The sequence below is a fragment of the Saccopteryx leptura genome, chromosome 3 (assembly GCF_036850995.1).
Source record: "Saccopteryx leptura isolate mSacLep1 chromosome 3, mSacLep1_pri_phased_curated, whole genome shotgun sequence".
Lineage (NCBI taxonomy): Eukaryota > Metazoa > Chordata > Mammalia > Chiroptera > Emballonuridae > Saccopteryx > Saccopteryx leptura.
In genome coordinates, this window is record NC_089505.1 from 244,619,361 (window position 1) to 244,647,324 (window position 27,964).

Consider the following 27,964-nt stretch of genomic DNA (forward strand, 5'->3'; position numbering starts at 1 on the left):
TATCTTAGCACTATGGAGAGAGACAGAAAAAGGGAGCATTGATGCTCTGCACCCAGGAAACTTTAGGCCTTTTGGGGAGACATATCTCTTCCCCTAAGAGAGCCAGCTGTGTGCACAGGCAGGACTCATGGTATATGTGGAGAGACATACAGCAAAACTAATAACAGCAATAAAAGAAAGGGTATGAAACCCTCGCTAGTTAGCTCAGTCAGTTAGAGCTTTGTCCCAAAACACCAAGGTTGAGAGTTCAATCACCGATAAGGGCACATACAAGAATCAACCAAGATGGTATGAATGAGTGAAACAAGTTGATGTCTCTCTCTCCCTGCTTCTCTCTGTCTCTCTAAAAATCAATCAACTAAAAAAATAAATAAATAAATAAATAAAGGGCAAAAAATGTATGAGTTTGAGGTTAGGCCTCACTACTAATCTCAGTCTGTCACTTGGCTATGAGCCATCTGACCTTGGGCAAGTTATTTCAACACTCTGTACCTCAGTGTTTTCATCAATGAAATGGAGACAATTTTTCTTATGGCAAGATGACTATGAAGATTAAATGAGAGAAATTATATTAGATTCCTGGAACCCAGCAGGTATTTAATAAATGGTAGTTGTTATTGTTACTCAAGATTACATGATGTGATAGGGACAATGTAGAGTCATATGTTAATACAAGCTAGAGATGTTGACATAGGATCCATTGATTGCTTGCCCGTGTTAGGAAGGGAAGGCTTGTCTTCACAAAGGAAGGCCATACAAGCTGGAACTTGAAGAATGATTTCACAAAGTAAGCAAGGAGGAGGAAAGAGGAAGAGTATTTATACTGAAGAAAGAGAGTAACATCACTAAAGACTAAAAAAAGGGGCAAGCACTTAAGTTCAGTTCATTTCAGCTCAAGCTACATGAACTAAAAACCTTCTAAATCCTTTGCTGAAGTGCTGAGAACCCAGGGGTGAATAATAATAGTATTACTATTAATCCTTGTTTAAGTACTTTGTATATATTAGTTTAATTTAACCCTATGAGGTGCTATTATCATCCCCATATTATGGATAAAGAAAATGAGACACAAAGAAATGAATAATTTGCCAGTCACACAGCTAGAAACCAGTAGAACCAAGATTTTAATCCACATTATCTGACTCTTGAGTGTCCTAATTACTCTGCTATGAGAGACTGAGCTATCCCGAAGGGAAAAAAGTAGTAAAATTGTGTGCTCACCCTTGGGACAGATATGTACACAGGAGGCTGAGAGCTCAAGTGGAAGAATGAGATCATATAGCAAAGGCTCCCCATAGGAGAGGGTGACTCTGGAGTTGAGTCTTAAAGAATGAGTGTGTTGTTCTAGGTGGAATGAACAACATTAGCAAAAATAGATACAGCAGATTGTTTATAATAGTCCTGGTATGATGTACAAGGATATGAATTAGGTAGGGTAGGGATACATGGGATAAAGAGGACTGAACAGAAGAGTAAAATAACAAGGCTTTGTGGTCTATTGGATGCAGGATATGAAGGAAAAGAAAGAAACTAAAATGGTTCCTGAGTTTCTGTTGTGAGCATATAGTGTCATTAAGTGAAAGGAATTTGAGAAGGGAGAGAGTATAGAATCAATTTTGTATACATTGAGTTAAAAGCACCCGGGAGGTATTTAAGAGCAGATATCCACCCAACAATAATAGTTGCAGACTTCATTATCTTACTTTTGATAATGGATATAACAACTAGGAACAAGGGAATAAAAGACTTGAACAACAACAGAGTACTCATCCTTATCATAGAGGAACACTCTCTATGATAGACCATATCAATAAATGTAAAAGGACTGAAATGAAGTATGTTTTCTGTACCACAATGAAATTAAATTAGAAGTCAGTGGAGCCTGACCTGTGGTGGCACAGTGGATAGAGCACCAGCCTGGGATGCTAAGGTTGCCCGTTTGAGGCCCCAGGCTTGCCTGGTCAAGGCACATGTGGGACTTGATGCTTCCTGCCCCTCCCCTCCTATCTCTCTCCCCCCTCTCTAAAAATCAATCAATAAATAAAAAAATCTTAAAAAAAAAAGAAGTCTACTGACCAGGTGGTGGTGCAGTGGATAGAGCATTGGACTGGGATGCAGAAGACCCAGGTTTAAGACCCCGAGGTCGCCAGTGTGAGCGTGGGCTCATCTGGTTTGAGCAAAGCTCACCAGCTTGGACCCAAGGTCGTTGGCTCGAGCAAGGGGTTACTTGGTTTGCTGAAGGCCCACGGTCAAGGCACATATAAGAAAGCAATCAATGAACAACTAAGGTGTCGCAATGAAAAACTAATGATTGATGCTTCTCATCTCTCTCCATTCTTGCCTGTCTATCCCCCTCTCTGACTCTCTCTCTCTGTCTCTGTCAAAAAAAAAAAAAAAAGTCAGTGGAGGGTATTCACAAATATGTAAAAATTAACATATTCTTAATAATCAGTGGATCAAAAATCATAAGTAAATTAGAAAATATTTCAAGATGAATAGAAATGAAAGCACAAATTGCCAAAACTGTGGGCTGCAACTAAAATAGCAATTAGTGAATTTCTAGCTATAAATGCCTATATTGAAAAGAAAGAAAATTCTCAAATCAATAACCTCAACTAAAGGAACTAGGAAAAGAAGAGAAAACTAAACCTAAAATAAGCAGAAGGGAAGAAATAATAGATAAAAAATAACAGAAAAACAACTGAGACAACCAATAAACCAAAATTGGTTCATTGAAAAGAACCAAAGTTGAAAAACTTTTAGCTAGACTGATCAATAAAACCACTGTAAAGCCCTGGCCGGTTGGCTCAGTGGTAGAGTGTCGGCCTGGTGTGCAGGAGTCCTGGGTTTGATTCCCGGCCAGGGCACACAGGAGAAGTGCCCATCTGCTTCTCCACCCCTCCTCCTCTCCTTCCTCTCTGTCTCTCTCTTCCCCTCCTGCAGCCAAAGCTCCATTGGAGCAAAGTTGGCCTGGGCGCTGAGGATGGCTCTGTGGCCTCTGCCTCAGGCGCTAGAATGGCTCTGGTTGCAGCAAAGTGACGCCCCAGGTGGGCAGAGCATCGCCCCCTGGTGGGCATGCCGGGTGGATCCCGGTCGGGCGCATGCGGGAGTCTGTCTGACTGCCTCCCCGTTTCCAACTTCAGAAAAATACAAAAAAAAAACAACCCTCCCCCAAAACCACCGTAAAACAAAGAGCCAAACAAAAAAAGAATAAAATACTTTAAATTTGATAACAAAAGTATAAGACTTGTCACTGAAAACAAATTGTTGTTGAAAGGAATTTAGAAAGACCTAAATAAATGGAAAGAAATCTCATGTTCATGGGTTGAAAAAGTTAATATTGCTAAGGTAGTAATATTTCCCAAACTAAACTATGTCCCAATCAGAAGCTAAGCTGGCTTTTCTTTCTGCAGAAATTGACAAGGTTACCCTAAAATTCAATTGAAAATATACAAACAATCCTGAAAAAGTGCAAGGTTGCAGGACTTCATCCTTCATAATATCAAAACTCACTACAAAGATACAATAATCAAGATAGTGCTGTAGTGGCATAAAATTAGATGGATCAATGGAATATACTTGAGTGTCTAGAAATGAATTCTTTTATGATCAATTAATTATTTAAAAATTTTATTTGTTGATTGATTTTAGAGAGAAGAGAAGGGAGAAAGAGAAACATCGATTTGTTGTTCTACTTATTTATACATTCCTTTGTTGTTTCTCATATGTGCCCTGATGGGAGATGAAACCTGCAACTTCAGCATAGATAATGCCCAATAATCACGTGAAAAGATGTTCAACATCAATTACCATCAGGGAAATGAAAATCAAAACTAACATGAGATGTCCTGACCGGTGGTGGTGCAGTGGATAGAGCGTGACCTGGTGCACTGAGGGGCCTGTTTGAAACCCCATGGTTGCTGACTAAAGTGTGGGCTTGGCAGCTTGAGTGAGGGCACAGCAGTTTAAGTGTGGGTGTGGCAGCTTGAGGGCAGGATCATCATTGACATAATCCCAAGGTTGATGGCTAGAGCCCAAAGATCTCTGGTTTGTTGCCCAAGATTGCTGGCTTGAGCAAGGGGTCACTGACTTGGCTTGAGCCTCCCAGTCAAGGCACATATGAGAAGCAATCAATAAAAAAAAATAACTAAAAAGTGAAGCAACTGCGAATTGTTGCCTCTGTTCTCTCTACTCCTCTATTTCCCTTCCTCCCGCCCCCCCCAATAAAAAAGAAAAGAAAAGGAAAAGGAAAAAAAAAACTGATGAGATGCTACTTCACATCCACTAGAATAGCTAAAATGAAAAAGACACACACATACAAATGTTGACAAGGATATGGAAAAGTAGGAACTCATATATTATTGGTGGGAATGTAACATGGTACAGACACTTTGGAAAATATTATGTAGCTACTAAAATATTAAACATGGAGTTACCATACAACCCAACAATCCCACTTCTGAGTCTATACCAAGGAAAATCGAAATGTATGTCCACACAAACTTGTATGAATGTTCCTGGCAGCCTTATTCATAATAGTTAAAAAATAAAAAACAACCAAATGTCTATCAGCTGATGAATGGATAAATAAAAGTGGACTATTATTTGGCCATAAATAGAAAGGAGTGCCGATATATGTATGCTATAATACAGATGAACCTTGAAAACATTAGGTGAAAAAAGCCAGTTACAGAAGACCACATACTGTAAGATTCCATTTATACGAAATGTCCCAAATAGACAAATCTGTAGAGACAGAAAGTAGATCAGTGGTTGCCTGGGGTTGGGAGTTTTGGGTGAAATGGGGTTATTGTTACTAGGTATGGCGTTTCTCTTTGAGGTGATAGAAAAGTCCTAAAAATTAATTGTGGGAATTGTTGCACAATTCTTTGAATATACTAAAAAGCAATAAATCATGGAATTTTTGAGAATAATTTCTTTTTAATTCTGTAAGTTTGGGATGATTTGTAACATAGCAATAGTAACTGGAACAAGGGAGTTCTCATCTAATGATGTCTTTTATATTTATTTATTTTTTAAAGAAAAAAGAGTTGAAACAATTTTGGGCTGTGTGTGTAGTTAGTTCTATTTGTGGAGCTTATTTCCTGAGGTATCAAAGAGCTATCAAGGAACATGTGAATGAGAATTGACTAAAGAGAGGTACAAGGCAGTTGCAGGGTATGAGGCAGGGAACACAAAGAGCTTTGCAGAGAGGTTGGGATTTGGGGTTGGAGGTCATTTGCATATTTGTGCTCTTTTCCCTAGTTGCCTTTGGCCCTTTTGGTGTAAGAATGGAGAAGGGTGATTGATTTAGAGTTGGGGTAGGACAGTGCAGTGGGAGGGCAGGGTCTGGCATCGAGAGTGATTATGGGAGAATGCAACTATAAACCTTCCCTCAGGAAGGCTCATTTAAGGTAGGAAATGGCAGGAGCATTCTGGGAAAATGTTAAATGTTAAAGGAGCCTGGCTTAAAGTAGAGGTAGGTCAACAGGGGGGAGGAATTATAGAGCAGTAAGACAGTGGGGAACTCTGAGGTGTTTACAATTTGCATAGTGTCAAGAGTGATTAAGATTGAAAGCAAAGAAGAAATTTTCCTGGCTTTCCTTTCTGAATGAAGCTCACAGGGCAGACTTTTTTAGAGGCGGATCTCTGCCCCAATCACGTTGGCAGAAGGCAGCTAGTCTGTGGGTCAGCTTAGGTGCAGTTATTCATCCCAGATGTTTTTAGCTTTGTGTAAAATTGGGATGGACTTATACAAATTTATGGCTCTTGAATAAAAATAGGTGGTGGTACCTGACCTGTCGTGGCACAGTGGATGGAGCATCAACCTGGAGTGCTGAGGTTGCCGGTTCAAGACCCTGGGCTTGCCTGGTTAAGACATATGCAGAAGATAACTACTACGAGTTGATGCTTCCTGCTCCACCCCCTTCCTCTTGCTCTCTCTCTGCTCTCTCTACAATCAACAAATAAAATAAGTGGTGGTGGCACTAGCTGGGTGGCTCAGTGGGATAGAGTGTTGTCTTGGCCTGCCAAGGTTGCAGGTTTGATCCCCAGTCAGGGCACATAGAAGAAGCAACCAATGAGTGTACAACTAAATGGAACAACTTCTCTCTCTCTCTCTCTCAAAGGAAAAAAAAAGAGGTTGTGGCGTAATTGGTCAGAGGGAAGATGGGAAGGAGTAAGAGCTGATTTTGTCAAGAAATTTAGATATTTGTTTAAAATATTAAGTTTAAAGTGGTAGCAGGATATTAAACAGTAATAGTGTCCAGAAGACAACCAGAAATCCATATATGAAGTTTAATAGAGAGCATTAGGAGTCAACAGAGAGATTATATTTGACCCCCTGGAATTAAATGAGATCACTCAAGGACAGAGAAGGAAGTTGAAAAGAAGGTTGGCTAGAAAAGGAGGTTGAGAAGAGAAACAATAAAGTATACAGTGTAAAAAAAAATGGTGATGAAAATTAAGAAGATGCAGGCACAGGAGAGTGAGTCAGGATTGTAATGTGTCCCAGAAGCTAAGGGAAGAGAAACTTTTATGGAAGAAGGTAGAATGTATTAGATAGTTATTGTTACAAGAAAGCTAAGTAACCCAAAGGCAATGGCTTACAACAGAAAGTATTAATTTTTTTTAAATTCAGTGAGAGGAGGGGAGGCAGAGACAGACTCCCGCATGCACCTGGGCTAGGATCCACCTGGCAAGCCCACTAGGGGTTGATGCTTTGTTGCTTAGCAACTGAGCTCTTCTTAGCATCTGAGGTGAGGCCATGGAGCTATCCTCAGTGCTCAGGGCCAACTTGCTCCAATCGAGCCATGGCTGCAGGAGGGAAAGAGAGAGAGAGAGAGAGGGAAAGAGAGAAGTGATGGGGGAGGGATGGAGAAGCAGATGGGCGCTTCACCTATGTGCCCTGACTGGGAATTGAACCCAGGACATCCACATGCCAGGCCAATGCTTTACCACTGAGCCAAACAGCCAAGGTAAAAGTATTAATTTCTCACTTAGGAGTTTGTGGTCAGCTGGGGCTGCTCTGCTTCAGGCTGCAGTTTGTAGATTGGTTGGGTAGCTCTGCTTCCCATTTTTCATTTTTACTGGGCCAGTGGGCTTTGCTAGGCATGTTTTTCTCATGGCAATGCCAGAAAGGCAAAAGAGGAAGCCCATTCATGTATGGACATTTAAGGCCTCTGTTTATTGCTTGTCTCTCTCATTAGCCAAACCGAGTCATATGGTTGAGCCCAAAGACAAGAGTCAGGGAAATACAATTTACCTATAGTGGGAAGAGCTGCAAAGTCATAGGGAAGAGTAAAGAATTGAGAAAAATAATGCAATGAACTGCATACAGGTAGTCAACTAAGCCTGTCCTCTAACATTTTTGGAAGACTTGGGATAAGGGTATGAAAGGAGGTACACTCCCTTTCTCTGTATTATTCCACTCAGTGCCGGGGAGCAACATGTGTCAAGTCATGGATAGATATCAGGTAAATGATGGCTGGAAAATGCCTTTGGATTTTGCGATTAGAAAGTTCAAGATCATGTGTGAAAAGCTGTTTTTTTTTTTAGGAGTGGTCTGAGTTAAGATATAAAGAACAAGTGGGAAGAGAAGAGAAAGAGTGAGTGTAATATATATTTCCAAGTAATGAAGGGAATGAAAAGAACTGGAATGGCTCAGAGAAGCAAAGTTGGGGGAGAGATTTTTTCATTTTAATTCCCCCTCCAGCTTTATTGAGATATAATTGACATAAAACATTGTGTAAGTTTAAGGTGTACAAACTTAAATTTGGTTCATTTATATGTTACAAAACAATCACTACCATAGCATTAACACCTCTATTACATCACATATTTACTTTTTTTTGTGGTAAGAAATTTAAGATATACTCTCTTAGTAACTTTCAAAACTAAAGCATTATTAGTTAAAATTACTATGCTGTACATCCCCAGAATTTACCCATAATTGGAAGTTTGTACCCTTTGACTATGATCTTCCCATTTCTCCGAGCCCCTAACTCCCTGGTAACCACCGTTCTACTATTTCTATGAGTTGGGCCTTTTTAGACTCCACTAAAAGTGATATAATACAGTACGTCTTTCTCTGTATGACTTATTTCACTTAGCATAATGCTTTCAAGTTTAATCCATGTAGCAAATGCCAGGGTTTCCTTTTCTCCTGGCTAAATAATATTTACCATCTATCTATTTCATATCTTCATCCATTCATCTGTTGTTGAACACTTACGTAGGTTATTTCCATGTCTTGGCTAATGTGATGAATGAACATGGAAATGCGGGTAATCTCTTTGAGATCCTGTTTTCATTTCTTTTGGATAAATACCAGAAGTGAGATTGCTGGGTTATACAGTAGTTCTGTTTTTGATTTATATATATATATATAAATATTTATTTATTTTTACAGAGGGGAAAGGAGTGAGAAGTATAAGTTCACAGTTGTTTCACTTTAGTTGTTCATTGCTTGCTTGTTGTATGTGACTTGATTGGGCAAGCCCTGGGTTTCAAACTGGTGACATCAGCATTCCAGGTCGAAGCTCTATCCACTGTGCCACCACAGGCCAGGCTGTCTTTAATTTTTTGAGGAACTTCATCACTGTTTTCCATAGTGGCTGCACCAATTTATTATTCCACAAACTGTGCACAAGAGTTCCCTTTTCTTTTTTTTTTTTTTTTGTATTTTTCTGAAGCTGGAAACAGGGAGAGATAGTCAGACAGACTCTCACATGCGCCCGACCGGGATCCACCCGGCATGCCCACCAGGGGGCGATGCTCTGCCCTTCTGGGGCGTCGCTCTGCCGCGACCAGAGCCACTCTAGCGCCTGGGGCAGAGGCCAAGGAGCCATCCCCAGCGCCCGGGCCATCTTTGCTCCAATGGAGCCTTGGCTGCGGGAGGGGAAGAGAGAGACAGAGAGGAAGGAGGGGGGGGGTGGAGAAGCAAATGGGCGCTTCTCCTATGTGCCCTGGCCGGAATCGAACCCGGGTCCCCCGCACGCCAGGCCGACGCTCTACCGCTGAGCCAACCGGCAGGGCCAAGAGTTCCCTTTTCTCCACATCTTTGCCAATTCTTTTATCTTTTACATTTGTCTTTTTTGATGATAGCCACTCAAACAGGTTTGAAGTCATACCTCCTTGTGGTTTTGATTTGCATTTCCTTGATGATTAGTAATATTTAACATCTTTTTCATGTGCCTGTTTGCCATTCTTACTGACCAAAATAAAGCAAAGAAGGAAAGACTAGAGCTGTAAGAAGGAAGAGAGATAACTAGGAACTTTTCCTAGAGAAGTTAACTTCGGAAAGTGATAGGGATCCCCATTTCTCTACATAGGAGATGAGGAGGAGTTGAATGAAAAGATGCTGAAGGGGAGGGAAAACAAGCTTTTAATAATAGATGGCAATTCTTCCAATGCAAAAGTATCTTCGAGGAATGAGGAGGATGGGAGCTGGGCTAGAATCTTAAGTAGGAAGCAAAGGATTACAGGTGGGGCCAATGAGCAGAAATAGAAGTCAAAGAATGGGTCAGCCACTCTCAGTGCCCAAATGATGTTGAGCAACACAAGTCTGCAATGGTGCTAGCTGCCATGGTCACAGTCTTCTTTCTTCATTACAGTAAGAGGGAGAGAAATTGGCAGTGTAGGTAGGGTGATGATCAAGATGTAAAAGGAAGCTAAAGAGAAGCCTGGCCTGGGGTGGTGCAATGGATACAGGGACGACCTGGAATTCTGATGTCACCAGTTTGAAACCTGAGGCTTGCCCGATCGAGGCACATACAACAAGCAAGCAATGAACAACTAACGTGAAGCAACTATGCATTGATACTTCTTGTTTCCTATCCTTCCTCTCTCTCTGTAAAACCAATAAATAAAATAGAAAGAAATATATTTCTAAAAGAAAAAAGAGAGAAGGCTTAGGCAAATTGGTAGCTCATGGGAGTACATGTAGTGCATAGCTTCTATCATTAATTCTGCCAAGTTCTGTGCTAAGCCCTTACATTAATGACTTCTAGTTCTTACAACTGCTTAAGGCAGGGGTCCCCAAACTACTGCCCGCGGGCCGCATGCGGCCCCCTGAGGCCATTTATCCACCCCCCCGCCGCACTTCTGGAAGGGGCACCTCTTTCATTTGGTGGTCAGTGAGCATCGGATGCATCCTGTGCTCCTGGAGTACTGTATGTGGCGGTGCCGCAAAGCTCGGCGTCACTCACATACAGTACTACTTCCGGTGATGTGGGATGGAGGCCTCACGGCTCCGGAAGTGCGTCATATCGCTTGTTATGGCTAGCAGTGACAAATATGGAACCTGAAATTGACCATCTCATTAGACAAAAGCAGGCTCATAGTTCCCATTGAAATACTGGTCAGTTTGTTGATTTAAATTTACTTGTTCTTTATTTTAAATATTGTATTTGTTCCCTTTTTGTTTTTTTACTTTAAAATAAGATATGTGTAATGTGCATAGGGATTTGTTCATAGTTTTTTTTTATAGTCTGGTGCTCCAACGGTCTGAGGGACAGTGAACTGGCCCCCTGTGTAAAAAGTTTGGGGACCCCTGGCTTAAGGTATTTGTACTTTAAACACTATTTTATAAATAAGAAAACTGCAGCTTAAGGAAGCCACGTAACATCCTAATTCACTTGCTGATTAATGGAGAAGCCAGGAATCAAACTCAGATCTCTCTGAATTGGAAGCTTGACTAGAAAAAATAAATAAATCCAGAATAAAAGGGAAAAAGTGCCAATAGATTACATAGAAATCAGAGGTGAAGATTGAAATGAGAATAATGTGTGGGTCTCAGTGAAATTAGGCTCAGGAAGAGGTGTATGGAAAAAAAGGCAGAGAAGAATTTTAAAGTTTGTGGTCTTGGGGGTAAAGCAGTGTTTACAGAATGGAAGGGAAAACTTGCGACTGTGGATGAATGTATTGTCTGCATGGCATGAGGAACATGGCTGGGGGTAGTTGGGCTACATGAGGCCAGGGCATTGGGTGGACTATCCAGGTTGATATTGAGGTGCCTCAGGATCATAGAAGAGAATGAAGTGGAGAGAAAAAAGCTATGAGCCAAGTGGTGAAATTTCTGAGGAATATGAGCATTAGCAGATGACCATAGCACAGCCGGATGCAATAGATTTCAAAGGTGACTTGAGGAAATAGGTACTGGAATAGCAGTTTAGAAGTGGCAGTGGGTTAGTGAGATACTATAAATCTACAGATGTGGGAGAAGAGAAAATCAGTTTATTTAAAGTAAGTGGAAAGAGGTAGTACTGAGAAGAGGTCTTCAAAGTGACCTTCAAGGGGTCTGAGAAGTGATGTAATCTCTGGGGCTGATGTTCTGTCCATCTGGGACCGCTGTTTCATTGCTCGACAACTGAGCTATTTTAACACCTGAGGTGAGGCCATGGAGACATCCTTGGTGCCCAGGGCCAACATGCTCACTTGAGCCATTGCTGTAGAAGTGGACAAAAGAGAAAGGTGGGGGGGGGGCGGGAGGAGAAGTAGATGGTTGCTTCTCCTGTGTGCTCTGACCAGGAATTGAACCCGGGACTTCTACAGGCAGGGCTGATGTTCTACCACTGAGCCAACTGGTCAGGGCCTGATGTAATAATAAATGATACTATAGAGGCCAAATGATTAGCTTAAGTTCACACAATAAATTGGCAATAGAGGGTGGGATAGTATGGCTCAATGATCAGGAAATGGGCCTTGGGATCAGATGGACCTGGGTTTGAATACCAGCTTCATCATTTGTTAGGTGTGAGACTTGAGGTATTACCAATTCTTTCAATGTTCTCATCTGTAAAACGAGATACATAGTATTTACTGTGCTGGATTGCTGTAAGGATTTCATGATCTGTGTGAAGTGCGTACTTTGTGTGTTGTGCCTGGCACAAAGAAAATGCTCAACATTCTAACTATTCATGCTTTACCTGAATCAAAGCTTCCCTGACTCTCAGTCTAGTGCTTTTTTGGTCATTCCACACTGACCTTACATTCTCTGTATTTAGAGGGCAGTCTGCCTTCACTGAAGCTTTCCTACTGGAATCACTCCAGACTCACACACACTTGTTGGTAACGTGAGATTTCTGTCCTCTGTGCGGGCTCAAAACAACAACAACAACAACAAACTGCTGAAAGTAGTAGAAGCTAGGTTAACCACTTCCATACGTATCTGGTCTACACACCAGTCTGCTTCTTGAGATGGACAAAGTTTTCTGCTGAGTGATATACTCAAATGGGTGCCTAAAGCGACCCCCTGTCATGTATTTCAAGAGATCTTTAGAAACATGAAAGGCTGCATACTCTCTGAACCCTCCCTACATCCATCTGGAATTGTTTAAACATGAGTAATGAAATAAAATGAGGACAGCCAGAGATTATTTAGACACAGACAGGTTTAGCAACTTGCTCACTTCCTGGTAAACCAGGACTTGTAACCCATTCTCCTCATTATGGATTTTGTGTAGTTTTAAAATTTATTTTTAGTTAATACTATTTTTATTGAGAAAGTAATACATGCACAAGGGAAAGAATTTCAAAAGTACATACATAATTTAAAATTACCTTCCTCCTACTTCAGGCCTCTTGCTTCCAATTCTTCTCCTGGCTGCCACTACTGTTCATAGTCTTTTGACTATCTTTTCAGAAATTTTGTATGTTTGTAATGTTTTATGTATATATAAGCATATAAATATTTATTCTTAAAGAAAACCAAGCAAATGAAAACATACTGTTTCATTCCTTGCCTTTTCACTCAACACTACAATTGGAAGACATTTTCTTATCTGAACATAGTCTTTTCTCTTTCTCTTCAGTGATCGCTTAATACTCCATGGTATGGATTTTTTGTGGCTGTTGTTGATGGCAACGCAATAATCTGTCACTCTGTTCCAAACTTTAGAGCAATACCCAAGGTCCTCCTTCCCATATCTAACAAATTGTGCCAATTCTGCTTTTAAATGTATTTATTTGTTCATTTTTTTATTCCATTTTCATTGACATATCCCTGGTTTAGCCCTTAACATTTTTTTTTTTTTTTTTGCATTTTTCTGAAGCTGGAAACAGGGAGAGACAGACAGACTCCCGCATGCGCCCGACCGGGATCCACCCGGCACGCCCACCATGGGGCGATGCTCTGCCCATCCTGGGTGTCGCCATGTTGCAACCCTCCTGGGCGTCGCCATGTTGCGACCAGAGCCACTCTAGCGCCTGGGGCAGAGGCCACAGAGCCATCCCCAGCGCCCGGGCCATCTTTGCTCCAATGGAGCCTTGGCTGCGGGAGGGGAAGAGAGAGACAGAGAGGAAGGCGCGGCGGAGGGGTGGAGAAGCAAATGGGCGCTTCTCCTATGTGCCCTGGCCGGGAATCGAACCCGGGTCCTCCGCACGCTAGGCCGACGCTCTACCGCTGAGCCAACCGGCCAGGGCCAACATTTTCTATATCATTTCTTTGTCTACAAATTTTCCATTTCTGCTCACCTTGCACACTTGCTTTTGATCAAATTTCTTAATGTCAAGCTTCTCATTGTGTCACCCTTCTTCTTAAAAATTATAGTGGATTCCCATTTATTGTGTTATGTAAAAATTCAAGCACTGATCAATAAATAGTATTTTTTAATTCTTTTTAATTTTTTTTTGTGACAGAGAGACAGACAGGAAGGGAGAGAGATGAGAAGCATCAATTCTTCTTTGTAGCTGCCTTAACCGGGGTGGGGGGCTACAGCAGAGCGCGTGACCTCTTGCTCAAGCCAGCGACGTTGGGCTCAAACCAGCGACCATGGGGTCATGTCTATGGTCCCATACTCAAGCCAGCGACCTCGCGCTCATGCTGTTGAAACTGTGCTAAAGCGGGTTGAGCCTGCACTCAAGCCAGCGACCTCAGGGTTTAAAACCTGGGTTCTCTGCATCCCAGTCCAAGGCTCTATCCACTGTACCACCGCCTGGTCAGGCTGATTTTAAAATTCTAATCTGGGGATTTTATGAAACGCAGATGTATGGAACAGAATGTCTAGATGTAAGATCTTTAGTCTGCACTAAAAACAAAAGTTTCGAGGTGCTTCCGATACAGTTGGTCATTGGATCAGTGGAACCATTAGAATAAAGTGCAAATTTCTTAGCCCAGTATTTCTCTCTTAAGTACTTTTCCAGCTCAACCTCTTACTACTACTTCTCTACATAGCGCAAATAAAGTTCTTGCTGGCTTTCTGAGATTTCTTTATACATTCTAGTCACACCTTTTAAACCTCTAGGCCCTGTCTATGGTCCTTTGCACCTACAAGTAATCTCAGTTTGAGTCTCTAAAGTGGCTTACAGCCACGTTCTGCCTTAGGTCTTAGTTTGGGCTTCTTCAGCTTTCCCTCTTCGCACCCCTAACCTTCCAGCTTGTATGATAGCGGTCCATAGAACCTAGTTAATCCTTTCTTATTATTCGAACCTGTAAAGCCTTTTGAACTTTGTGGCAAGGATTTTAAACAAGAGTTTGTAGGATTAGGGCCATTGCCTGAGTAGATCACCGCTGCACTGGCAGTCATTACTTGTTCTTGGCTTAAAGCGCGGCTTTCCACACTTACTTGTGAATTTAATGACTGTGTGAGCGGAATCCTGCCTAACATCTCCCAGAGAACTACGAATCCCAGAGGGTATTGCGTGGAACTCCAGCGGACGCAGTCACGCAAGGGGGCGTGCCGAGTCTGCGGGAGGGGTCGTCTGCGGGTAGTCAGAGGCTGGGGAGGCTCTGGAGCCTAGGGTGCGAGTGGGAGTGTAAGGTGAGCGGAGCTGAAGGAGGGGCAGTTTGCCGGGTGCCCAAGTCTATGGAGCGGGGTAAGATGGCGGAGGCAGAGAGCCTGGAGACAGCGGCGGAACACGAGCGGATCCTGCGAGAGATCGAGAGCACCGACACGGCCTGCATCGGGCCCACGCTCAGGTATTCCGGCTGCTGGGGCTACCCACGGGCGGGCGCTAGCAGGACAGGGGGCAGGCTCGTTCGGGGCTGTGCGTTTGGCCAGCCTCGGGCAGGGCCAGCGCTGGCCCCTCCCTCAGACAGCCCGGCGAGGGACCTCCACCCTTGGTGTGGCGGGTCTCCCTCTGCAGCCCCGATGTGGGGTGCCTTCCCCATCGTGGATCCCCGATCGCCGTCTTCACAGCCCGGTTATGCTGAAGGCTCCTCCTGCCTCCCTCCCGGCTGGGGCAGCTTTCGTTCTCCCTCCTTCATTCTCCCTCTGAGGCTGGTCGGGCGGGCAGCTAGAGAGCACCGGACAGAGGGTGCTTTGATCAGATCTTCCCCTGTGGACATCACCCTTCTCCCTCTGACTCAAGCCCCTTTCTGCCCTGGACATAAGTCCTGCTCTTCGGACAAAACACAATTTCACCCCATGGTTTGTTGCTCGGACATTAAACTCTTGCCTCCTTAAAACCACAACACTTCTCAGAAATGAGTTCCTCGAAATCCTAGGCCTGGAAGGAAGTTTCCCGCAACCCGTGCCTCTCTCCTGGGAGGGTGTGCTCCCGTAAGCCTGTCAGGAGGACGACCTCTCCCAAAGGTGCAGCCTCATGGTAGTCTCATCTCTGAGCAAGTTATCCCCCTTTCGCCTGTTACCATTACCTTGCTCCAACACCTCCATTTTACTTGGATGTCAAAAGAAACCCCCACCTACCTACGTATATTTATCAACACTTAGGTATCATTTACAGTGCAAGACACTGTTAAGCAGTTGCCAAATGTAAGTTATTCAGATCTCGAAACAATCCCGTTAGGCACTATTATTACCATTTTACAATTGCGGCACAAAGCTGTTAAGTGACTTGCTCAAGGTTACTGAGAAAACAAAGTGGGGGAGTTGAGATTCCTGCTCAGGCAGCCTGGATCCAGAGTCTGTATTTTTCACCTCTGCTGTTTGTTCTGCCTTACTTGGGGATTACTATCCAACTGTACTTGTTAATTACCAAGCCCAATTTCGAACTACCTTTGCCTTTCCCCGCAGTTTACTAGTGCTCTAGAACTAATACATCTTCATCATTCCTCTGATGCTTTCTGATCTCCATATAACCAATATAGTCTTGAGTCACTGATTCTCCTTTCAAAAAAGAGTTATTATTCTCTGCTTGTTTTTTTGTTTTGTTTTGATGGAGAGAGATGGCTCATGAAAAGAGTGTTTGAAGGAGGGGCAGGCTGGAGACTTTACTCCTCATCTCCACCTGCACAGCTTCCTTCTTGCAGGCACAGTTCTCCAAGTGCTATCCCTTGAACATGACTATTCCTAATAGTTGGCTAGTCTCTTATTGCATTATGATCGTGACCATAATTCTCCTTTATCCATTATTTTGAGCTCTTAAGGGTAAATGATCCTCATTCATTATCTTTTATAAAAACCAAGGGCTTCTTACTAGTATTTATAAGGGCATTATTCATTGTTATTAATATTTGGTTTTCATAAAACAAGATGTTAGTAGAGTTACTGAGGATGCTGTTTGAGTATTCTACTAAGAAATTTGGCTGCTGAGCTGCATTTGGCAGCCAAGGAAAGCTCCCACTGGAGCAGTTGGGATTACCAGTACTCTTAGGAAGAATTCTTTCTCAGACACCATCAATGTTGACTTGAGTTGGTTGTGGTTTTTCATTGCCATATTGGTTTATATGACAAATGACTTTTATTTAGTGCTATCAGTTTAGTTTGTTGTGACTTATTATGTTAACCCTCCACTGAATAGTAATGCATATTTTTTAACACTTGCCCTAACAATACATGCATATGATTCGAATATAAGTTACCTATTCTTCCCAAAGTTAGCTCTATTGTTATCACTGAGTTCTTTTCTTACTGGAAAGTGAGGTTTTATGGGGATAGATGAATTAGGGATCTTTTGCCCTAGGTGGATGTGGTAAGGCAAAAAAAAAAAAAAAAAAGGGTTTGAGAACCTCTGTACTATGCTATCAGTTCTAGTGGCTTTTCTTGACTCCCACTATCATTGTTAGGGGCTTTTCATTTTTAACCTTGTCCTGTCTTTGTCAGGTAACCCGAAATTTTACTCTCAGACCCAAGATTAAATTACTTGAACATCTTATTTTTTTTAACTTTTTTTTTTAATAAATTTTTATTAATGTTAATGGGATGACATTAATAAATCAGGGTACATATATTCAAAGAATCAACATCTTATTTTTTTCTTTTTTCTTCTAAGTGAGAGGATGGAAGACAGACAGACTCCCGCATGTACCCTGACCACGCAACCCCTGTCTGGGGCCCCATGGTTTAATCAGCCAAGCTATCCTCAGTGCCTGAGGCTGATGCTCTCATCAACTGTGGTATCCTCAGCGCCCAGGGCTGATATTTGAACCAGTCCATCCACTGGCTGCCAGAGGGGCAGAGAGAGAGAAGGGGGAGAGGGAGAGGGAGAGAAGCAGACGGTTGCTTCTCATGTGTGCCCTGACTGGGGATTGAACCTGGGATGTTTGCATGCCAGGCCAATGCTCTATCCACTGAGCCAACCTGTGAGGGCCATTGAACATCTAAAATACAAGTAGTACCCACTGTCTTTGTCTTTAGTCTGGCTTGTCCCTGCCCATATTCATAGGGGATGATCTCATCTTTTTTTCTTATCCTATTCAGAGAGAGCAGCATGCACAGACTTTATGTTTTAGATCCCATGCTTTACCCTGGATGTATCTCCATTATCATTATATCCTGTTTTCCATCACAGTCATTAGCCAGGTTTGATGAAGGCAGTAGGCTCTCTTCCCTAACTTTAAACTGTAAACCTCAAACTCCTCTAACCCGCCTCATGGTCTTATCTCTTTCATCTGTTGAGGTAGCATTTTTAAGGCACCAGATTCTTAGCTGTTGCTGAGTTATGTTTTGTAACAGAAAGTAATGGTAAATTGATCACAGATAAAAGATTGGTATGCCATCCCTTAAATTCCCTTTCTCCACAAAAATGCACCTAGTTACATTTGCTTAGTCAGATTCTTTTCTTTCGAATTATCACTTGTGAATCATTATTTGTTTCTTTCTCTGGTATACCAAATTATCCTTCCAATCTAACTCATTTTTGTTTGAGGAACCCAGTGGCTTGACTTTTTTCATTATATAACTGTCCTTATTTTAATCTTGAACAATCAGGCAATTCCCATATATTAAAAGGGAGTGCCTTTCCTTTTTCATTGTAATTCTGAAAGGCCCGAGCATATCATGCGTGTGGAGGCTATTGCCTAGCAAATTCTTTTGGGAAAGCAACCATTTCTTTCTTTTCTGTTTTCATCTTAAAAATGATTTTGTTAGTTGCAAGTCTTAATTTTGCAGATGATGAAAGAGACCCATAAGATGATAGGATTTATCTTGTTTTTAAAATAATATTGGCTCTGGCTGGGTAGCTTAGTTGGTTCGAGTGTCATCTCAACATGCCAAGGTTCGATTCCCAGTCAGGGCACATACAAGAATCAGCCAGTCAAAAAAAAAAAAAAAAAAAAAAGAATAAGCCAGTCAAAGAAAAAACAAGTCAACCAGTGAGGGCATGAATAGGTGGAACAACAAATCGATGTTTCTTTATTTCTCTCTCTCTTCCTTTCTGTCTCTCTAAAAATCAATCAATAATAATAAAAGAATAATACTGAAGTCCTAATCAGGTAGTTCAGTTGGTTAGAGAGCATTGTCCCAACACACCGAGGTTGTGGTCCATCCCTGGTCAGGGCACATACAAGAATCAACTGATGCCCTGGTCGAGTGGCTCAGTAGATGAAGGGTAGAGCTGGGGCACCAGAGATTGTGGTTCGACCCCCTCCCCACCCCCCGGGGTCAGGGAACTCATGAGAAGCAATCAATGAGTACACTACTAAGTGGAACGACTAGGTGGAACAGTGAGTTGATGTTTTCTTTTCTTTCTTTCTCGCCCTTTCTCTTTTTCTCTCTTTCTCCCCCAGCCCCCTTCCTCTTTCTCTCAAATCAATGGAAAAATTAAAAAAAAAAATCAACCAATGATACATAAATAAATGAAACAAATAATCAATGTTTCTCTCCCTTCCTCTCTCAAATTAATTTAAAAAAATCTTTAAAATGATTGATTCCAGCTTTGTAGCACTAATGCTAAAATATTGATTATAAATTACTCATGCACAAATCTCCATATTTTCAGTTTTCAAATCTCATCTCTGTATCTTTAGTTTTCCCTCATGTCACTTATTCAGTAGGTAATTTCTTCAGTTTGCTCTCTGGATACTAGCAGTTAACATTCATTAAAATTTTTTATTTATTGATTGATTTTAGCGAGAGAGGAAGGGGGAGAGAGGGAGAGATTGAAACATTGATCTGTTCCTGTATGTGCCCTGGCCAGGGATTGAACAGGCAAACTCTGTGCTTTGGAATGATGCTCTACCAATTGAGCTATCTGGCCAGGGCAGCATTCATTCTTCATTGCTATTTCAGGTTTTTAAACAAATACGTTTATTGAGGTAACTTTGGTTAATAACATTATATTTAATATAAAGTTCAGCTGTACAACATTATAATTTGATACTTGTATACTCTCTTGTATGCTTACCACCCAGAGTCTAGTTTCGTTCCATTTCCATGTAAACTTTTTAATTTAACAGTGAAATATACCTTTAAGAATAGCTTTATTGAGATATAATTCATATATCATATAGTTCACCCATTTAAAGTGTAAAATTTATACTCACATTTGTGCAATAATCACCATAATCTAATTTTGGAACATTTCCATCACTCCAAAAAGAAACCCTACCCATTAACACTCACTTTTCATTCTGTCTCCCTCCCTCCCCAGCCAGTCACTACTTTCTGTATTTATGGGTTTGCATATTCTGGACATTCATGTAAATGGAATTATACAGTATGTGTTTCTGTGACTAAGCAAGTTCTCAGGGTTCATCCTTGTGGTAGATTGTATCAGTACTTCATATCTTTATATTGCTGAGTAAGTATTCCATTGTATAGATATACCACATTTTATTTATTTATCAAGTAATGGACATTGGGGTTGTTTCCATTTTGGGACTGTTATGAACAATGCTTCTAAGAACATTTGTTTACTAGTTTTTTTTTTGTGGACGTATGTTTTCATGTCTCCCGTGTGTATATCTAGGAGTGGAATTTCTAGGTTAAATGCTAACTCTAGGTTTAACATTTCGGAAAACTGTCAAACTGTGTTCCAAAATGTCTTATCCAGCATTTTGGAACCAGCATTTACACTCCAACCAGCAATATATGAGAGTTCCAGTTCCTCATTCCCTTGTCAGCAGCTGTTATCTTTTTATTTTGCTATTCTGGGTGTGAAGTGGCATCTCACTGTAGTTTTGATTTGCATTTCTCTAATGGCTACACTTTCCATGTGATTATTGATTATTTATCTTTGGAGAAATGTCTTTTCAGATCCTTTGCTCAGTTTTTAATTGGTTATTTGTCTTTTTGTTGTTGAGTTGTAAGTGCCCTTTATATATTCAGTAGTCTCTTACCAGATATATGATTTTCAAACAAATATTTTCTTCCATTGTGTGAGTTGTCTTTTTTCTTTCTTTCTTTTTAATGTTTATTTTATTGTTTTAGAGAGAGAGTAAGGGGAGAGGTAGAGAGACAAGAACATCAATCTCTTTATGTGCCCTCACCCAGTATTGAACGGCAACCTCTGTACTTTAGGACTGTGCTCTAACAATCTGAGCTATCTGGTTGCGGCTAGTAACATCTTAATTTTTTATTTTAAATGCAGCATAATGACTTTTAAAAAAGATTGAAGAGGTCATGGCTAGGTAGCTTAGTTGGTTAGAGCAGTGGTCGGCAATCCACAGCTGGTGAGCCACACGTGGCTCCTTGGCCCCTTGAGTGTGGCTCTACCACAAAATACCACGTGTGGGCGCACAGGTAGGCGCAGGGGGTGTGTCGGTGGGTGAGGCGACAGGAGACACGCTGGCGGCAGGATACGCAGCGCGGGGTGGGCGATTCATGCTGGAGTTGAGTGAGTATGTGGCTCTCCAGCAGTGGTTTGCCCGGCCACTGGGTTAGAGTGTCATCCTGATACGCCAAGGTTGCGGGTTCCATCCCCAGTCAGGGCACGTAAAAGAATTGACTAATGAATGCATCAATAAGTGGGACAACAAATTGATATTTCTCTCTCTCCCTCTCCTTCTTTCCCTCTTTCCCTTGCTCTCCCTCCCTCTCCCTCTTTACTCCCCTCCTCTCTCTAAAATCAATCAATAAAAAAAAGATTGAAGAAACAGACAAAAAACTTAATCCTGCCATCCTCTCACAACTCTTAGATTTGTATATTTCTCTTTAACTTTTTTCACATGCATTTTATTACATCAGGCGTTAAAAAAGTATTGTGACTTTTTCAGTTAACATGTTATATATAGTTTCATACTTTTTAATCTATTTTAGAGCTATATCACTTTAGTGGCTTCATTCATGAGTTATTATTTTTTTCATTCATGAATTAACTTATTTATTCATTCAACAAATACTTATTGACTAAATTCTATGTATTAGACATTCTTCCAGGCTCTGGGATATAGCTAGGAACAAAATACACAAATCCTGCCCTATGGACCTTGTATTCTAGTGGCACACTGACCAAATAAACAAATTCATAAAATAATGTTTTTGATGTTACATATGGTGGGATGTTGTTTTCAATTAGGTGGCTGGAAAAAGTTGTTCTGGCAAAGGTTTGTAGATAGTGAAATAGCAAGCCATATGGCTTTCTGGGGGAAGTCTCTTTCAGAGGGCCCAGCAAGTGTGTCAAGGTCCTCAGGAGAAGCGTAATGGTTGGAGGTGATGGTAGGAGAATACTCAGGGTCCAGATTATATTGACTAAAAAAGAAGCTGATTTTATTCCAAATGTTAAGGGAAGGTAGAGCAGAGTTTTGAGCAGGAAAAAATATGTGCTGTGAGTTATGTTATACAAGAAACGTTCTGGCTGCTGTTTGGGGACAATAAGAGAAGAAACAGGGAACTCGGCCAAGGGGTATTTGCAATAATAAGAGTCAAGAAGATGGTTGTGGCAGTAAAGTGTTGAGGAGAAGAAGATGAGAAGTATTTAGATTTAGAATATATTTTGAAAGGAGAGCCAAAATAATGGATTCTTTATGGGGATTAGAGAATGAGGGAAATCAAGGACGATTCTAAGGGTCTTGGTATAAGTAACCAGGTCAATGATGGTACCATTAATTGGGATGGGAAACAAAGGGGAGGAACTTTATTTTTTTCATAGTACTTACTACTTCCTGACACATGTGAGTTTTTGATTTTCTTCTCTACTAGAATGTGTATTCGAGGAGGGGAAGGGATTTTGTTTCTTTAGATTGCTGCCCTATTCTGGGGGCCTAAAAGAGCTCCTGACATATAGTTGGTGCTCAATAAATATTTGTTGAATGAACAGAAGAATAAAATGTATTATGAATTGTTTATTATCTGAGCTGATTAACTGATTTACTGATTAATAATCAGTTAATTAACTGATTTGTGAATTAACTGTCTTAAAAATATGACTAGGCTTTTGAGAAAAAAAGAAAATTGCTGAAAACCTTGAAAACCTCAGTGTATCAGAAATGGTTTTTTTTTTGAATTACATATAATTTTGTAGTTTGTCCACCCAAAATATAATCTATGGCCCCTAAAACCTGCCATTTCTTTTTTTTTTTTTTTTCCTTTGTATTTTTCTGAAGCTAGAAATGGGGAGAGACAGTCAGACAGACTCCCGCATGCGCCGGACCGGGATCCACCCGGCATGCCCACCAGGGGGCGACGCTCTGCCCACCAGGGGGCGATGCTCTGCCCACCAGGGGGCGATGCTCTGCCCCTCTGGGGCGTCGCTCTGCTGCGACCAGAGCCACTCCAGCGCCTGGGGCAGAGGCCAAGGAGCCATCCCCAGCGCCCGGGTCATCTTTGCTCCAATGGAGCCTCGGCTGTGGGAGGGGAAGAGAGAGACAGAGAGGAAGGAGAGAGGGAGGGGTGGAGAAGCAGATGGGCGCTTCTCCTGTGTGCCCTGGCCAGGAATCGAACCCGGGACTTCTGCACGCCAGGCCGATGCTCTACCACTGAGCCAACCGGCCAGGGCCAAAACCTGCCATTTCTTAATATTTTGTGCAGTGTTGTCAAAAGTTTGCAAATATAAATATAACTCTAGTGATAAAATGTTATAATAAGTTCATGTTGTATACATAAAGCTTAACATTTGTCAAAAAGTTAAAATTATACATTTGGGAAAAATAATTTTCCTTAGCTGGGTAGCTCATTTGGCTAAAGCAGTGGTAGTCAACCTGGTCCCTACCGCCCACTAGTGGGCGTTCCAGCTTTCATGGTGGGCGGTAGCGGAGCAACTAAAGTATTATATAAATAAAAAGATTTAACTACAGTAAGTTGTTTTATAAAGATTTATTCTGCCAAACTTAGCGAAAATTCGACATAAAGTACTTGGTAAGTAATTATTATTATATGCTTTAACTTGCTGTAACTCTGCTTTATAAATTTTATAAAGTAAAGTTACTTCCCTACTTTGTAAATCACCATTACTGTGGAACTTGTGGGTGGTTAGAAAATTTGACTACTAACAGAGATACGAAAGTGGGCGGTAGGTATAAAAAGGTTGACTACCCTTGGGCTAGAGCACTGGCCCAGTACACCAAAGTTGTGGATTCAGTCCCTGCTCAGGGCACCTGCAAGAATCAACCAATGAATACATTTCTTAAAGCTTTATTTATTAATTAAAAATTTTCCCCCATTGATTTGAGAAAGAGAGAAGGAAGAGAGAGACAGAGGGGAAAGTAGAGAGAGAGAAGTATCAACTCGTTGTTTTAGTTAGTTCCATTTAGTTGGGCACTCAGTTGTTTTTTTATGTGCCTTGACCGGGGATTGAAACTACCACCTCAGTGTGCTGGGTTGACACTTTATCACTGAGCCACCTGCCCAGGACCAAAAAATTTTTTTAAGCCACAATAATTTCCTTTGAAACAATCTTAAATTTGATGTTTAAAATAAAAAAACTCCAACCCATGTGGTCCATTTAAAAAGTTGCCAACAAGTGAAAAACCATAGATGTTTTGCCTTAGGCTATATAAATTAGAATATACTGGCTGGAAAATGTATGTCTTATTTAGAAGGTTATTTACTTGGAGAGTCTGGAAACTTCCTTGTTCTAGATTTCTAATTTTAAAAATGTTGAGTGGTAGGGGCATGTGTGAGAAGCAACCAGTGAGTGCACAACCTAGTGGAGCAACAAGTTGATGCTTTTCTCTCTCCCTTTCTCCCTCCCTTTCTCCCTCCCTTTCTACCTCTTAAGTCAATGGAAAAATTAAAAAAAGTTGAAATGTGTGAATCTCAAGAGCATAGTGATTGATAAAAGAAGTTTAAGCATGTAATATGTGTTTGCATAACTATAATTTAGAATTTTATTTTATTATTATTATTATTTTTTACAGAGACAGAGAGAGTCAGAGAGAGGGATAGATAGGGACAGACAGACAGGAACGGAGAGATGAGAAGCATCAATCATCAGTTTTTCGTTGCACATTGTGATACCTTAGTTGTTCATTGATTGCTTTCTCATATGTGCCTTGACCGTGGTGCTACAGCGAACCGAGTAGCCCCCTTGCTTGAACCAGTGACCTTGGGTCCAAGCTGGTTAGCTTTTGCACAAACTAGATGAGTCTGTGCTCAAGCTGGGGACCTTGGGGTCTCGAACCTGGGTCCTTGGCATCCCAGTTCAACGCTCTATCCACTGCACCACCGCCTGTTCAGGGTATAATTTAGAATTTTAAAACACACATTCCCTTTGAAATATGTGTGAGTAAGAACTATCATAGTGCAACCAGCTAGATTACCTTACTGTGATTTGTGGTGATTTATATGGATTGTGACTCAGTTGAAACATCCACTTTCTATTCAGTCTTGAAGATACCATATTGATATATACATGACACTGTAGTGCCATTTACTTTCAGTTACTACTGTGGTTTGATCATTAGACTGATCAGTAGTTAAAAACAAAACAATGACATTAACAACAACATTTTTTAGAGCAGTTCTATCATTTTTTGAGTTTAGATGCGTTTAGTGTTTTAAATACTAGGTAAATGTTCTATTGTTAGATAAATGATGAAGGCCATTTGCTAAAAACTGATGATTTGGATTAAATTACAGGCACTTTTGGTGTATTTGTTTTTGATTAAAAAGCTGTGTAACATAGGCTTTCAGTTTGATCCTGTTTTTATATATTTGGAGCATGACAAGCTGTGTGACAAAAACATATCTTTTGGCACTGTGATATTGTACTGTGGATCACTGACATCTTGTTCATGTCTAAGCCAACTGGGTGTCTTTGTTCCTTTGTTCTCAATATCTCTATTTTCTTGCCTCATGTTTGTGCTTGCTTTTCGGATCTCTCTTCTACTTTCTATAATTTATTTATTTTTAAATTATTTGTTGATTTTAGAGAATGGAAGGAGAGAGAGAGAGAGGGAGAAAGAGAGAGAGAAAGGGAAAGAAAGAGAAAGGTAGGGGTGGGTGCTGGGGAGGAGTGGGTAGCATCAACCCATAGTTGCTTCTTATATGAGGCTGGACCTGGCAAGCTGGGGGTTTTGAACCAGCAACCTCAGCATTCCAGGTTGATGCTTTATCCACTGTGCCACCACAGGTCAGGCTACTTCCTGTAATTTAGAATTTTAATTTATTTATTGATTTTAGAGAGAGAGGAAGGAAGGAGAGAAGAGAGACAGACAGAGACAGAAACATCAATCTATTCCTGTATGTGCCCTGAGCGGGGATCGAACTGGCAGCCTTTGCATATTGGGATGAACCAAGCTATCCAGTCAGGTCCCTACTACTTATTTTATTTTTATTTTTGTCTTTGCTCTTTAGGTTCTTGAGGTGTAGAAGCTTAGATGATGATGATGATGTAAGTTTTTAAATGTTAGTTTGTTGGGGTTTTTTTTACTGATTTTAGAGAGAGAGGAAGGGAAAAGGAGAGAAGCATCAGTATGCTCCTTGTGTGTGCCCTGACCAGGGATGGAACCCACCACCTTTGCATATCTGGAATATGCTCTAACCTACCGGGCTATCCGGTCCAGGTGGAATTAGAGGATTGATTTGAGAATTTTCCTCTTTTTTTTTAAGGATGAAAAGACAGATTACACTTTATTTTAAAAATTGAAATGAATTTTAATTCAGAAAATAAAGACACCATATTGCAAATTTGTCACTCAAAGGGCTATTCTATTTAAGGAAATCAGTGTGTTATACTTTGAGAGATGAAATGTTACAGTTTGCACATCAAAATTAAAAAATGAAATTAGCCTCATGGGTGGTGTTGCAGTGCGTAGAGCATTGGTCAACCTGGGATGCTGAGGTCCCCGGTTCGAGACCTCGAGGTCACTGGCTTGAGCATGGGATCATCAACATGATCTCACGGTTGCTGGCTTTAGCTCAGAGGTTGCTGGCTTGAGCAAGGGGTCACTGGCTTGGCAGGAGCCCCCTGTTCAAGGCAGGTATGAGAAGCAATCAATGAACAAAAAAATGCTGCAACTATTGAGTTGATGCTTCTCATCTCTCTCCCTTCCTCCCTCTCTCTGTCTCAAAAAAAATAAAAATTAAAAAATGAATTTAAATTGAAAAATGAAATGTTTACTGAGGTAATCAGGTCAGGAATCAAAGGTGAAGGGTCACATGTTATTAAAAAGAAACCCCAAAGCACCGTTACATCGTGGTCTCTCATTAGTGTTCCAACGGAGCCTTTCTTTGGGTAAACTGGAACATTTTGGCAGACCTTCAAGCAGCTTTTTTGATAAAAAGTGTTTTACATGACTACTAATGCTGTGCCCATGATCATCTTTTAGAAGTGGCACGGTGTTGACAACACAGTAGTTGCTAGTTCTGAATAATACGCTTTGATAAACACTTTTCTGGCATGTTTTCAGCAGCGATTATCCCTCCATGTGCCTCATCTTTCTCCTCACTCCTGCCTAGTGCCTAGCCCAGCTACCCTGCAGCCCTCCTCTTTTAAATTTTAATTGAATTTATTGGGATTTTGGTTAATACAATTATATAGGTTCAGGTGTACAATTCTATGACACATCATCTGTGCACTGTACTGTGTGTTCACCACCCAAGTCAAGTCTCCTTCCATCACCACTTATCCCCTCCTCTTTTCTAATGTATGCATTTAGTGCTGTAAAAGCCCTTCCATCACTGATTTTCTGTGTCCTATAAAGTTTGCTATGTTGTATTTTTAAGATTCGCTCAGTGTGTTTTTTTATTTCCCTTTAGACTTTCTGTTTGACCTATGAATTATTTAGAAGTGTGTTGTTTAGTTTTCAAGGGTTTGAAGATTTCCTGTTGTCCTGTTACTGATTTCTAGGTTAATACCCCTAATGTTGTGGTTGGAGAGCGTACTGTGTATGATTTCAGTTCTTTTGAATTTGTTGAAGTTTGTTTTATGGCCCACAGTATGCTCTTTCTTCTGTGGACACTGAAAAGAATGTGTATTTTGCTCTTGGGTAGTGTTTTACAAATGTTGATTAGATGCCATTAGTTGATGGTGGTGTTGTGCTCTTCTACATGCTTGCTGATTTTCTGTGTGTTTCTGTCTGTTGTTGGGAGAGTGGTGTTGCAGTCTCAATAATTGTGTTGTCTGTTTCTCCTATGAGATCTGACAGTTTTTGCTTCAATTTTTTTTTCAGAGAAAGAGAGACAAGAAGGGAGTGAGGGTGAGAAGCATCAAATTTTTTTTTTTCTGTATTTTTCTGAAGCCGGAAACAGGGAGAGACAGTCAGACAGACTCCCGCATGTGCCCGACCGGGATCCACCTGGCACACCCACCAGGGGGCATCGCTCTGCTGCGACCAGAGCCACTCCAGCGCCTGGGGCAGAGGCCAAGGAGCCATCCCCAGCGCCTGGGCCATCTTTGCTCCAATGGAGCCTCGGTTGTGGGAGGGGAAGAAAGAGACAGAGAGGAAGGAGAGGGGGAGGGGTGG

General features: G+C 41.2%; 1 protein-coding gene across 3 annotated transcripts in view; it reads left to right on the forward strand.

The window, feature by feature from the left end:
* The first annotated feature begins 14,698 nt into the window (after window positions 1-14,698).
* EXOC6B (exocyst complex component 6B) overlaps window positions 14,699-27,964 on the forward strand; it is a 638,754-nt gene continuing 625,488 nt past the window's right edge. The window contains exon 1 of one of the 3 annotated variants that reach the window (XM_066378003.1): window positions 14,699-14,917. In XM_066378003.1, coding sequence (XP_066234100.1) covers window positions 14,805-14,917 — 113 coding nt within the window. In that variant the 5' untranslated portion in view covers window positions 14,699-14,804. The remainder of the gene's footprint in view (window positions 14,918-27,964) is intronic. The other 2 variants (XM_066378005.1, XM_066378007.1) reach the window with 2 other exon arrangements.